Raw genomic sequence first — 14,915 nt, forward strand, 5'->3', positions numbered from 1 at the left:
GTTTTGCTTGGTACAATATTTGTCTTGTTTTTCTCTTCCGCAAAATGTTGTACTTTTTAGATATTATTATTAATATTGTGTCAGGAAAGAATTAGCTGCGACCTATTCTCAGCGCTTTTGTAATTGTGCTCCTCGGCTAGCCACTATTGGTCTGGGCTAATGTTCTTGTTTTCAGCTAGCCGACAGAATTAATGTTGTAGCTGCGAATGAATCAATGAATGAATTAGACTGGAAGATAGAGTCTAGAAAATTCGTGGAAAGACTTGAGTTTCCCAAGTCAAGTCAATTCCAAGTTTTGAACGCAATGTACAAGTGGCTTTAGAAAGTCATGTTCGCGTTGGCTGGAGGTGAGTGGAGGTTGGTATCACGACACCTCTTTTGGGTCCCATTGATTCACAAGCAAACGTGAAGGACTAGAATTTTACTAACTCATCGCACCGGACAATCGAGTGGGCAAGGTTGAAATTAGGGGACTTGGCCAATGAACCAAAGCAGTGGTGGTTGAGGAATCTAATGGGTCATTTGGCATTAAAACGGGTCTATTTTCCAAATATCTTTATCTAAAAACATGTCCAACAAAAAAAAAAAGGGGGAAATCTCATCAATTCATCTGCTTTGAAATCCTTTTCATAGTGAAACATTTTAGCAAAGGCATTTTGTTCTTCATAATTTTTAATTAGTTTTCATTTAAGAATTTTTTTTGATGAAAATAGAAACAGACCTTGGGGAGGAAATTTTATTTACTCAACCATTTTGCACTGAATCCAAATTTGACCTATATGTATATGCGGGTCAATTTCACCCAATTGGAATTTTAGATTTCTTCAGCTTTCTAAAAAACCTATTGTTTGTAATTTTTCTTTAAAAATTGGACAATATTTTATATATTTTTTCAAAAATAATTTCAGAATTAGAGATTAGACTCCTTTGAAACAGTTTGACGTGTGAAGGCATCTTACTTCTTCAATTTTCTTGGAGATTTGAGCAACATTTAAAAGCAATCGAACCATCTTATTAATCAGAGTTCAATCACTCTTGGGAAAACCGGAGGTTCACTAAAACTCTTACACGTTTAAATTTGGTTTTAGTTGGCCACATCTTCGGTTTTATCTCTTTTATGCATTCACTCCTATTTTCATTTGGATTCCTTATTTAATTTGATTTTGATTCGATTTCTTTATTGTTTTTGATAGTGTAATTGTATGTCCTAAAATCCAATTGCTTAGCTGTATAGAGACACATTTTATGTTCTAAGCATTTACAATTAACAAAAGGCATTCTATATTTGCATAAGACTGGTAACTATCGATTAGATGAAATTCCGTCCATCGAATGTCATGAGCTTTGCAAAAACAATTATAAAGAGTTATAATTAAGAAAGCATTATTTCTAAATTGTTCCTAGTTAATGTTATTATCAAGAAAAATGGATATTGATAAAGCATGAAGATCGACACATGATTATCTTCTCCACTTGTGAAGTGAGCAATTGATTTCATAAATTGAAGTATAAAGATATCTGAAATAACATGTGGGTGCTTCTTACAAGAACAAGTTTACTAGATATGACCTTTCATGAGAATTCCATTTGGTATATTGCTCAAATGTCTATAAAACAAATTCTCATGTGGGTGCTTCTTATAAAAACAAGTTACCTTATGTGGAATGTTATTTTTTTGATACTATCTAAAGTATTCATAATCAAGGATGCTCAAAAAGGGACGAATATCAAGTATATCACGAAGCACATGAAGGCAAGTCAATAATCAAAAGAGGATTCATCATGTTAAATGAGACTAAGGGGACAATTGCATTGTACCTTGATAAGTGATAACTCATGGAAGCTATAAGCCTAGGCAAGTAGAGATGTTGGCAAAGGGTTTGTCCACTCTCTAATGATGAGTTTGACTATTAGAATGAAGTGCTAAAATGGAAAAAACAAAAATTAGAGTAGACATTGCACCATACTATGTGTTTTGTCGAGAGATTAGATGATAAAGTGATAATAATTATATAACAAGATTATACACTGAAAGGATGAGTCAAACCACTAAGATTCTTCTCAACATTTGGGTAGTCATTACACATTTTAGATGTCAATCTTCACTTATAAGTATGAATTAAGGGAATTGATGATGAATGCAAAGGAGTTTAATTAATCTAGTCTTATTGTCAACATATTAGGAATCTAATGGTTCACATACATTAAAGAATATTGCTTGAGAATTTGCAAAGGCGTTAACAAAGTTGGACTTAATTGAAAAAAGTTAAAAATTTCAAGAAATTAATTGAATGATTTTAATTAATCCTAAGGTAATTTTGTAATTAAAATAAAAGTCATGTAAATCCTACTAGGATTAGGATAAACTCGATTGCCTTTACATATTAGGCTTGTGTTGCACATTATGAGGTAGCAATTCATGGCTACAGTCAATCCACAAACAAAGAAATCCTAAGAGACTTGTGAAGAAATCGACAAAAAAGGTGAAAGCCAGTGAGCCGACTTCATTTAACCCTATGAGCAATCGATTATTCTTCATTCTCCATTTCAACCATATGTGTCTTGTCGAGAGATTAAATGATAAATTGATAATAATTATATAACAAGGCTATACACTGAAAGTATGAGTCAAACCACTAAGACTTTTCTTAACATTTAGGTAGTCATTAGACATTTTTAGATGTTAGTCTTAACTTATAAATATGAATTAAGGGAATTGATGATGAATGCAAAGGAGTTTGATTAATCTAGTTCTATTGTCAACATATTAGGAATTAATGGTTCACATATATTAAAGAATATTGTTTGAGAATTTGAAAAAGCACTAACAAAGTTGGACTTAATTAAAAGAAGTTAAAAATTTCAAGGACTTAATTAAATGATTTTAATTAATCTTGAGTTAATTTTGTAATTAGAATAAAAGTTATGCAAATCCTATTAGGATTAGGATAAACTCGATTGCCTTTAAATATTAGGCTTATGTTGCACATTATGAGGTAGCAATTCATGGCTACAGTCAATCCACAAACAAGGAAATCCTAAGAGACTTGTGAAGAAATCGACAATAAAGGTGAAAGCCAGTGACTGACTTCTTTTAACCTTATGAACCATCGATTATTCTTCATTTTCCATTTCAACCATAGTTTATTCTTCCCTTGAGTGGGGACTCTTGGTATTCCTTTTATTGATAGAAGTTTACGAAATAATTGACCAAAGCCCTATGTATTGACCAAAGCCCTATGTATTGACCAAAAAAGAAGAAAACATGCAAATCACACATAACTTAGAGAATTGTCTCCTTGTTGTCGACGAATTCCCCTGGTTGTTGGTTGTGTTCTCACTTCTCCTTGTGAAAAAAGTAATAAAGTAGTTGAATGCCCTACAAGTCAATTGTTGTGTTGAGATACATCTTATAGTTAAGTATTTGTTATATATAAAAGGCATTTGTTTATTTTCTAAAAACCTATAAATATCAATTAGTTGAAATAAAATTCATAGAATTGTTATAGAAGTACTATGAATGGTTATAATTATAAGGATCTTATTGCATCAAAGCATTGTTCTTCAATTATTCATAGTCAAAGCTTTATCAATGAAAATGGATATTGATAAAACATGAACACCAAAACATGGTCATGTTCCTCACTTATGAAATGGACAAACAATCTCATAGATTGAAGTGTGCGGATACTTAAAATAACATGCAAATGCTTATTATAAGAAAAAGTTCATTAAACATGACCCATTATGAAAATTTCATTTAATATATCACTTAAGTGTCTATAAAACAAATTCTCATGTAACAGTTGTGTAACTAATCTTTAAACTTGAGATCATTGGGTTACCTTATATGTGAAGTGCTATGTTTTGATACTATATAAAATGGTCCTAGCCAAGGATGCTTAAAAAGGGATGGATATTGAGTATAGCATGAAACATATCCACAAAAGTCAATGATCAATAGAGAATTCATCACCTTAAGTGAATCTAAAGGGAATATCCTATTGTGACTTTAATAATAATAACTTATGGAAGTCCTTAGACAAGGCAACTAGAGAAGTTGACAAAGAGTCTATGCACTTTCTAATAATGAGCTTTAACATTAGATTCAAGTGCTAAAATGGTAAAGACAAAATTAGAACAGATATTACATCATGCTCTAAGTTTTGCTAAGATATTGGATGATGAAAGGATAATCAGTACATTACAAGACTGTTCATTGAAAGATTAAGTCAAATCATTATGACTCTTTCTAACATTAAGTAGTTATGATGTATTATTAGATGCCAATCTTGACTTGTAAATATGAACTAATCAATTGAAAATTGATAATGAATGGAAATGAGTTTAATTCATTTAATCCTAGTTGGAGATTATTGTTATTGGATTTGCCATACAAGTGAACATGTTGTTAACAAGTAATATAATAGAAAGTAGAGTATCGATCACACGAGGAATTCTTACTAAAATTTTACTAAACATTAAAATTAACACAACTCAATCTTATCTAAACAACTAATTTTTAAAACTACTAAAAACTAAAACAACTAAAACTAATAACAAGAATCACAAATTAACTAGATAAACTTAATCAAACAGAAACCTAGAATCACAATATCCCTTAAACATTGTATTTAAATCTCCTTTACTTTTTGTTTCACTTACTAGACAGCTGAGTTGTTAACCTAGATTTCTAATGTATTTATAAGTCTCATCCAATGTTCTTATAAAAATATCTCTCTTAACTAATCTACTATATTCCTATGCAAATTGCAATTAAGAAAAACTCATCAAGCGTAGACTCTAACTATAGCTACATATGACATGTAAGTGTATTCCTACCCGACACATGAATCAAATCAATCATTTCATACAATTGAAATTGAACATATACTATTTCATCCAAGACTTACACTAAACTCTCCCTTCCAGTTTCGTTTAGGTTACCATATTTATCTAATTGGTGATCAGGCAATCAAACGCACTAATCAGAGGATTGAAATAAACAATTCAAACACTACCAATCATAAACAAGAAAGAGTATTAAACATTCAAACTATATGTTGGGTTGAATTTCAATTTTAGATAAGAAATTTAGTTCCTCATGATTACTAAAAATATCATCCAAAAAAGTTTAACTATTAACACAAAACAAAGAAAGCATAAGAAGAACAAAAAAAAAAAAGAGAACTAAGATTTGTCAAGTCTTCGATCTTTAATCCTCAAGAGTTTTTTCTCACTTTCTTGCTTTCTTGATGGCTATTTTTCTTCAGAGGAAACCTATCTTAATTGTTGCCCTTAAGTGATTTGAAGAGGCCTTTAAATAGGGTTCAAAATCCTACTCAAATTAAACTTTAGGATTTTTCTTTGCTGTGGATATCGTGTTGGCATTGCTACATCGAGCTCTTAGTTTGGTTGGCCCATACACTCCTTTTCACAGCACCGTGGTGCCTATGCACCTATGGTTGCAATGCTTATTGTTCTCTCTTGTCTTGTCTTCTTTGCTGCGTTCCTTCAATTTGTGATGCCATTTTATCCTTTTTCTAGGCTTAACTAGGTAAAGTGGTAAACATAAAAGTTGTAACCCTTCTCTTAACTTTCCGTTGGCTTAAGAATTAGGTCAATTAAGCTTCTAGAATGAGAGTTATGCTCAAAATATTGGAACATGTGTATGAGAAGCACTTGGCCATTCATGCACTTTTTTTTAACAATTGAAGCCTTTTTTATTTGCACACCTACAAAGCAACAAACTAACTCAATAATAATGATACTAAAAGCATATTATCATCAAATTAAAATAAAATAACTTAAATTAAATCAACCAACGTGATTTACTAAACTAAGACAAATAAATAAAAATACCTAATTTCTAAACTAAATTTCAAGAACTTAGCCAATTTTATACTCAAAACGTGACAAAATAACTCTACAACATAGAGTTATCAATTATAGTTTATATTTGTCAACATGTTAGGAACCTAAAAGGTCACACACATTAAACAATGTTAATCGACAATTCAAAAAAGAGTTAATTAGGTTTGACTTAATTAAAAGAATTTGAGAGCTTTAAGGATTTAATTGAATAATTTAATTAGTCTTAAGGTAATTAGGCAATTAGCATAAAAGTTATGCAAAGTCCTATAAAGATTAAGATTAATTGCTTATAGATATAAGGTTTATGTTGCACATTGAGAGACACATAAGAGCATGACTAGCACTATAAGGCCAGTAAACTAAATCCACAAAATCTAGAGAGAAAAGTGAGGAAAATGGAAAGAGTTGCAAACCTTGTGATTCAATATTCAACCTCCTAAACCTATGGGTTAACAATTGACTCTCTTCTTTAGTGCGGCTTACCTTTTCTTACTCCTATTAGGGTCAGTTGGTTCAATTCCTTGTTCTAAGTAAGGTTTGGACAATTGTTGTTTCAACCCCTGAAAATCAAAGAGGAGGAAGAAGTCTTACAAATTGCACTTAACTCAATGGAAAAGGCCACCAAAATAGAAATTACAAAGTTTATTTAGCTACCATGAAGGAAAAGAAGATTAATGAAGCCTCTGTTACAAGTAAAATTAATGATTGAGCATTCGATATCTATTGTAAATATGAGATACCTAACACAACTCTCATTTATGTGATGTTTTGTAAAGGCTAAAAACAGTTGATATAAAGGATGAGATTCTCTTAAAAATTGCATAATAAAGAAAAGGTTGCTACATGAAGTTGTTGAAGACCATCATCTTTAGGATTCAAATTACTTGGTCTTAGGAACTAAGAGGTTGTTTTTTCCCAATTGTTTTGAAACTTTATTTACATTTGGATGTTTTATGAAGTTTTCACTTTAAAATTTATAAGAATCATTATAATTTTTCTAAATTACATTTCTAATTTTACATATTTATAAGCTCGAATTGAATATGCTCAATATTAAAGCAATCTACTAATGGACAATTGTTCAATTATAAATAAACAACAATTTATTTTAATGCTATGCAATATAGACTGTTATAATACTCCTAAATAAGGCTCCAACCAAATTAAGTTGACAAAATGTCATATCGGATATGAAAGGTACAAGATTGAACTTGTCACATTTCAATGGTTTGGTATTGCATAACTCATATAAAGTGTGCATACCATTTGTGGTATATCCTAAAAATTCTATTAGATATCACTTTTCAAAAAGCATACGTTCTTTGTCTCAAAACAAGCTATTTCCTAAAAGAAAAAGTTCTTGCTAAGAAAAGGTAGTGGGAATAATATAGTGCTTGAAAGGTTAAATACCCACAAAAGTGAAACCCCATGGAACACTAAACTTGTTGTATATCACAACTCCAAATATCGAGTAAGATACATCAAGATTTAAAGGAATAAGATTTATAGTGAGCTAAGTATGTATTGCTCATAGAAAATAAGTCTACTAAATAAGAGGAAGCAAGGTTGGAAGTTGATTGTAATAAATGGCAAGAAGCCGAGAAAGATCGATATGGATAGGAATTTATAGACATACCAGGTTTAAGTAATGACTAAAGATTATAAACAAAGACAAGATGGTGACTTGATAAAGCTTTGCTCCATAACCATCCATTTGGATACTACTTGCCATTACATCATATGGTGCATGAATATATATGATTGACAATGCATATGTATGCTTTATAAGCCAATCGATAAATGTGTAGAGATACATCTAGTATTTGAGCATTTACTAAGACATTCTTTATTTCCAAAATGATTGCACATGTCAATTAAGTAAAATAAATTCCATGAAGTACTAGATACTTTGTAAAAAGTATTATAAAGGGTTATTATGTGAAACTTATTATATCAAAGCAGTATTCCTAAGTTATTCCTAGTTGAAGTTCTATCAAGAAAAATGGAGGTTAATAAAACACAAAGAAATTCACATGGTTTTATTCCTCACTTATGAAGTGGTGATAGATCTCAAGATTGAAGTATCGATACTCTTGATTTGAGGTGTTCGATACATTTCATCCAAAAAGCTTCTGTCTTCCAAGTATCGGCATCTCCAAAATCCATTTTTTGCTTTAAAGGTATCAATATCTCCTTCATAGGTATCGACACCTCTTTCAAAATTTTCAAATTTTTTTTGCAATAGTCTTTCCCTATGAGTTCTAACTTTAAAGTAAAACACATCAAAAAGAATTCCCCACATTATGACCTTGCTTAAACCCTTTAAAAACCAAAAACCACTTATATATCTCATTGAAGCAAAGTTAAACCCACAATCATATCAAAATTTTTAATTCAAACTTAAATAAACATTTTATTCTAGTGAAGTATTCTTAAGAAGTATTAAAATTAACCCGAGGGATTTTAAACCCAAGGGATACTGCAGTCCCCCCTATCTAGGGCAATACTAAGCTGTTAACCTTTAGGATATACATAGTCTAATGCATATAGCCATTAACAGCAATACATGTCATATGCTATCCTCCACCACACGTTGCTAGCACCATTTCCATTTTTGCTAGCTAGGGCAACTACAACGTGCACAATGACCAACGAATATTATCACTAGTTACAGATCCTTAACTCAAGTAGCTCCACTTAAAGCACTAAATCTCTTTCAGATCTCTTTGTGAGCTCATCACACATTATCATAACACATAGTTTCAAAATATGTGATTCCATCACATATCATCAATGAACATCATCTCATTTACACCATCATGTTAAGTCCATTTTCTATGCTTGTCAACAATACCTTTAAATCATATATAGAATTTAGCATAATTCAACCACAAAAACTAAACATCAAAATTCAAAAAGCTTGTTCCCATGCACATTTTGAAATAATCATATAATAATCATACTTAGAAACATCACTTTAAAACATTTCATGCATTATCTTATCAAAACAATTTGAATGCAAAGTCCACTCACCACAGAAATGCCACATCTTCAAAGCTTACTGCCAATTCAACAAAACTTCAATACTCAATGGGTATTGATGCTTCAATGGGACAAAAAATAGGTACATAACACAATTAATTTCTCATAATTTTCCAAACCTAATTTTTTCTAACATTGGATACCTATTACCTTAAACCAAGGTTTAGCTCGTAAACGTCTTTCGAACTATAATTTATCACATAATTCACTTCTTTTCTAATTTATACTTACTTTGATGAGCTTATCTTAAGAAATCTAAATAGAAAATCCTAACACATGAGAGAATAATGAAGTTTTTTAGAGAAAGCTATTAAATTTGAAAACCCAGTCTTAAAAAGCTCAAGAGCTAGAAATCTTACCTTAATTGAGTTGGAGCCTACAATTTGAGGTAAAACCTAGGAATTTGTAAGATGGTAGTGAAATGGGAGGAAGAAAATTTCCAAGTTAAGGTGACTAAAGAAGGGAAGTGTGAAATGAGAGAAAAATGAGGTTTAACTGACTGAGTGGCACCTTATATACCCCATGGTGAAATCCTTATTCTACTCGTCTTTTAGTTTTTGCAAATCATGGTAAAAGTACTATACTTCTAGTCCAAGTATCGATACTTTTCATATAAAATGCTATCCTAAGACATTTTGGACTCTTGGTGTCGATACATCTTCTTGATGTATTAATAACATTTACACAAAATGCTTTTCAAGGCATTTTAGACTTCAAGTATCAATACTTTTGCAACAGAATGCATTTTTCCTGCCAAAACTTTTCGGTTTTTGGTTTTATCTCCACCTCTCTTCTTTTGGACATACTTAGAGATTTTAAAATAAAGTTTCTCAACAAAATTTCATATTGGTTACTTCAAAATGAATATTTTATAAGCTCAAATTCTCGATTCTACCCTTATAAGAGAAAAAAAAATTGAGTTCTCACAAATAAAAGTCGAGCTTCTCTACTTGAGTTCCATTTCATATCGTACCTTAATAACCATATTTGATTAGGAAAAATGGACAGCTAGGTTCTTTATGAGGGATCAAGTTGTCTCTTTGAGTTCCTAGGTTCTGAGTGACAATTTCTTTAACCTTTCTACCCTTGGATGAAAATTTCTTATGGTATACCTTCTCATAAGCTTTGTGCTAGGATTGGCTTTGTAAACTGATTTTGAAGATCGGCCCATGCATAGCTTATAGCATCCACACTCTTGCCATTGCCTTACCATAGACATATTAATTAGCACAATTAATAGTTTTGTTTCAAGAAGCAACAATGCTATCATTTTTACTTGATTAGATACAAATTTATGAACATAAAAATTAAATTACTCAAAATTGTTATAGAGAGACTAAAATACACATTTTGAGCTCATACAAAAAGCTACCAAGTACTTAAATTGATTTTTGTGCATCACTAGGAAGGACGTACTATTACACAATGTCATAATTTAGAATATTATTATAAAATATCATTAATAATTTAAATTACACTTATACAAAAGGTTTGGAAATAGAAGTGTCTTAAGGGTTGGGCTATTCACCTAGGCTTGTAAGCCTAGTCCAATTCGAGTTAGGATTGAGCTTACTCATAATTTCTTGAGGTCGTGCTGTGCTGCATAACTTGACTATTTTAATTATTAATAAATAATATATTTTTGTATTATTTTAACTTAAAATCATGTTTTAAAATATTAATATGAAAATAATATTTTTATAATCTTAATAATAAAGTGATCTATAAATGGACAAGTCATGTTTGGAGTTGATTTTTAAAAAATTAGACATAATTCGTAAACACCTCTATTAATTAGAAATAAACTCAACTCAAGTTTAAACAATATAAGTTTTGAAGACAATCAACTTTTTATTGCATTTTTGTCATAATAAAAATTGGGGTTCTCCGAATCCTCGACACCTCCAAAATCGTTAGTTGTCGGGCTCCATTTCCCCTCGGGTGTATTACAAAATGGGGTAAAGAAACAAAAATATTTTGAAGTTTGCCCGTGGTAAAAAAATATTTATCATAAAGGAGTTTGCAATCATCAAAACCAAAGATAAAAAGTGTACATTTGGTTTCCTTTCTGGTAATTTTTAAAATTTTTTCATTTTCATCCTAGTAATTATATGATATTCATAGTAGGAAATTAATTTCAAATTCCATCTCTTCTAAGGTGGCCTCAAATTACTAGAAAAAGAATTGTAAAAACATTTTTAAAAAAAAAACCTTTGGAGAAAAGTAGAACACTATATCAACTTGTGAATTTATATATGTAGAAGCATGCTTTTTTAAAGTGACAACGAAAGGTCCCATTGCCTTGTTTCAGATTGTTTCTTTTCCCTTTAAAGATTCCCAGAAACAACCCATAGTTATGAAAATCAAGATAAGTTAAAGTAGGCGCACAATCCTCCCTGTTGGAGCGGTGGTGGGCATGTTCTACACGCGGGCGGAACCTTCTCTCAGAATTTCACCCCCGCTGAAGAAGCAACTATTCATCATAAAATGAATCCATTCCCCGTTTTACCATCAGTCTTTTCTTTGCTTGTGGGTTTTCTTTTCAATACCTAAGAGTAATTCCACTAGAAAAAGAAAATAAATAAATAAAATACTCTTATCTCTTTTAAATTTATTCCATAATTATACGTAGAGTGTCGAATTTTATCAAACACTTTCAAATCTCACAACTCAAGAATGTCAAGTTCTCACAACAAGTTTTGAAACTCAAAACTTAAATCAAACATAGGTTTACGATTTCCAACCCCATAAGCAAATAAGAAAAAATCATTTTAATAACTCAACCTTCATGTTCTCTTCCCACCTTTGGACCCTTATTTGAATCACTCACAAAAAATCAAACATGGGTTTATGGTATTGATTTTGAGTTGGAGTGCCAAAAATCAATAATAAATCTAGATCATTTTTAAAATGAAATCTGAATTTTGAGAGAGTTTTAACTTCTGATTAGCTTAAAGATGAAATTAAGATAAAATTATCTTAAAAATATTGCCATATCATTAAAGTAATGAAAAAGTTAACTATTGACAACAACAAGATTTATATGTCCAACGAAAAATATTATTTTTCAAACGAACAACATCCAACCCAAAGGAAAGACACAAAAGAAACCAAGTCATTCCAAATCAAACACTTCTAAACTATTGAAAACTAAGGTTACATTTTTGCATTGAATTTTTTTTTATTATTTGAATCTTAATATTTGTTACGACGTGCCTGGTATGTGAAGCTTATACTTCTATTCATTTAATTTTATATGATAATTATCTATAAATACAAATGTTTTTGAAAGTATAAGCTTGAACTATTGTTAATGAAATTTATAATATTAATACAATATTAAATATGATTAGAGTTAACAACTTTTGTAATAAAAGTCATTCAATGCAATTAGAATTTTTATTTTTAAATAAGATAAATCTTTAGCATTTACTAAAAATATCGGCATTTTAGATATATAATGAACAAATATGTCTATGTTCATTAATAAAAATATTGTATCAATATTTGTACTTTTATATATATTATAAATGTATAAAAAATTTTATATTCTTATATTCTTCTACCTTTTGTTTACCAATATTTATTGATGTAATTTATAATTTCATCCCTAAATCTTTTTCTTTCCATCTTTCTTACCAAACACCAAAAATAAAAAAAGAAAAAGAAAAAAAACGTTTCTTCCTCTCGAACATGAACATCTGTCCTTTTAAAAAGCAGTAAGAATTATTAAATGAAAACCCCCATCACTTGTCCAGGCTTTTAATTAACTTTCACGTTTCCACTGGGAATTTCTTTCATTATTTTGTTTTCGTATTAAAACTGCGCATCCCCTGCAGGTTCGTGGTGTGTGATTTTTTCTTTAGTGACGAAATAAAGTAAAACTCGATCGAGAAAAGACAATTTCACCGTTGATGTAGCTCGCGCCACGTGGTGGGGTTACATGAGATTGCTGTCCTAAGAAGTTCTGCTTTTTCTTTTCTACAGTGCTGCTTTGGGCTCCAAAAGCAGGACACTTGCCTTTCCACGTCTACGATATGACTCTATAAATCCATCGAAAGCCAAGCTCCCCCTTAGATCTTATTGCATGCTCAGTTAAAGCACTTGCCAACCCAAATATTAGCAATGAAGAACAAGGCATCTGTTTTCTTGAAACAGGTCATCTCTTTGGTGTGGGTGAGTTCCATTTCCAAAGCCAAATCCATGGCAGTCAAGGGCAAAATGAGTGCAGCCAAGGCCCGGCTTATCATGTTCACTTTGATGAAGAGCAAGAAGGCGGTTTTGCTTACTTCTATCTCTAACAAGATTCACGGACTCCTTGGCGACAAGGAAAGTGACGAAGACCACCAAAGCACAGCCATACTTCCATACATTGATGCCGCAGCTAGTTATTATGGAGATGAGAACGAGGATGAGGATAAGTACCCTGATCTGACCCACTGTTTGTTTGATGAGGAGGAACTGGAGTTGGAGGCCGAAGCTCAGGGTGGGTCCATCATTGACATGGTGAGGAACTCCAAAGAGGAAGGACAAGATTTCAGCTTGGAAGACGAGATTGATCACGTTGCAGACTTGTTCATAACCAGGTTTTACAAACAAATGCGCCTGCAAAAGCTCTTGTCTTTCAAGAGGCATCAAGAAATGCTGGAGAGAAGCGTTTAGAGACCTGAGAGTTAGACACAACTTACCACTTTCGCTGTGTTTTTATCTTTAGGCTAACCTTCTTCACTTTCCTTCCAATTTCTTTGCAATTCAATTTTAATACAAATTAAGCTGTGACTTTATGTTTGTAAAATTTTCATGTGAAATAAAAAATATTGGCATCAACTTCAGTTACTCATACACCTACCTTTGTTTGCACCAAAATAAAATACTTTCTATTGGTTTAAAATTAAAATGTTATAAAATTTTAGAAATTAGGTTTTTTGCTTTTGCTTTACAATTATTTATTGCCCTTAAATTTGTAAAAGTTAAAGAGAGCACCTAAAATTAGTATTTTAATTAAGGGTATTATTACTAAAGTGGCTTTTTTTTTATTTGTGGGAAAGTAAATATTATTTTATTTTAAAATAATAAATATGAATAGACACTCAATTTGAAAAAAAAAAAAAAAGGTTATAGTTTCATGGAATGATTACACTAAAGTAATAATTCACAAAAATAAAGGTGTGAAAGCCACCACTAAATCCAGAGAAAGCTACATATAAGAAAAAGGATCCATAGCATCTCCATATCCTTACAATATTTAAAGAGCCGTCTTCAAAGATTTCCTTACAAGAAGCCCAGCCCATTTTGAAGCAGTGTAAACCTACATAGGGTTGCAAATCGCTTTGTATTCAACAGTAAAAAGGCCGTTCAATAACTTTAAATGTTTAAAGTCTCAAAATATTTAAATGAGGCTTTTTTTTTTATCAAAATTAAGAAAAAAAATTTAAGATCATTAAATATATATATTCTCATTAGTTGTTGAAAATAAAAGAAATAATTAAGAATTAATAGTATTGTAAGAATTGAAAAGTAATAAAAAATAAAGATTTATCAGAGACATAAGTAAAGAATTTAAAAAAGTAAGAGAATATGTCATTTTATTAATTATATTGACTTTTACATATTTTTAATAAAAAATAATATAAATAGTTGAGAATTAATAAAATGTGAGAAGTTAGAGAAAATAGACATTTGTAAGGTACTTAATTTAAGAAATATTTTATTAATTATCTTAATTTTTGAATATTTTTAATATAATTAATTATATTATTATAAAATTGTGTGTCCTAAAGCAAGGGTTTTGATGGCTTTATGGTAAAGCTGACCCTATAATAGTTATAGCATCAAGATCTGTTGAGATGAGTCCTGCAGCCAATTGCAATTGGTTAAGACTTGATTTCAATTATGCAATAACATTATTCATATTGAATGATTAAAAGTTTTTCTTCATCAATAAGACATCAATTATAACAAGTTATAAAGTATAATTGGATGAAGTTCATGAAATTAAT

General features: G+C 30.6%; 2 protein-coding genes across 2 annotated transcripts in view; both read left to right on the plus strand.

Annotated features, from left to right (window-relative positions):
* The window catches only part of LOC110413411 (protein SRC2-like), a 3,249-nt gene extending 2,927 nt beyond the window's left edge, over positions 1-322 (plus strand). The window contains exon 2 of the mRNA XM_021424184.2: positions 176-322. Within this exon, the coding sequence (XP_021279859.1) occupies positions 176-322 (147 nt within the window). The remainder of the gene's footprint in view (positions 1-175) is intronic.
* Positions 323-13,008: 12,686 nt separating this feature from the next.
* LOC110414158 (transcription elongation factor) lies at positions 13,009-13,756 on the plus strand. The gene has a single exon (XM_021425224.1). It carries the CDS (start codon positions 13,042-13,044, stop codon positions 13,576-13,578), a length of 537 nt encoding a protein of 178 aa, XP_021280899.1. The 5' UTR covers positions 13,009-13,041; the 3' UTR covers positions 13,579-13,756.
* Positions 13,757-14,915: the final 1,159 nt, after the last annotated feature.

The sequence above is a fragment of the Theobroma umbraticum genome, unplaced genomic scaffold (genome assembly GCF_002168275.2).
Source record: "Theobroma umbraticum cultivar Fairchild unplaced genomic scaffold, ASM216827v3 scaffold_4.1, whole genome shotgun sequence".
Taxonomy (NCBI): Eukaryota; Viridiplantae; Streptophyta; class Magnoliopsida; order Malvales; family Malvaceae; genus Theobroma; species Theobroma umbraticum.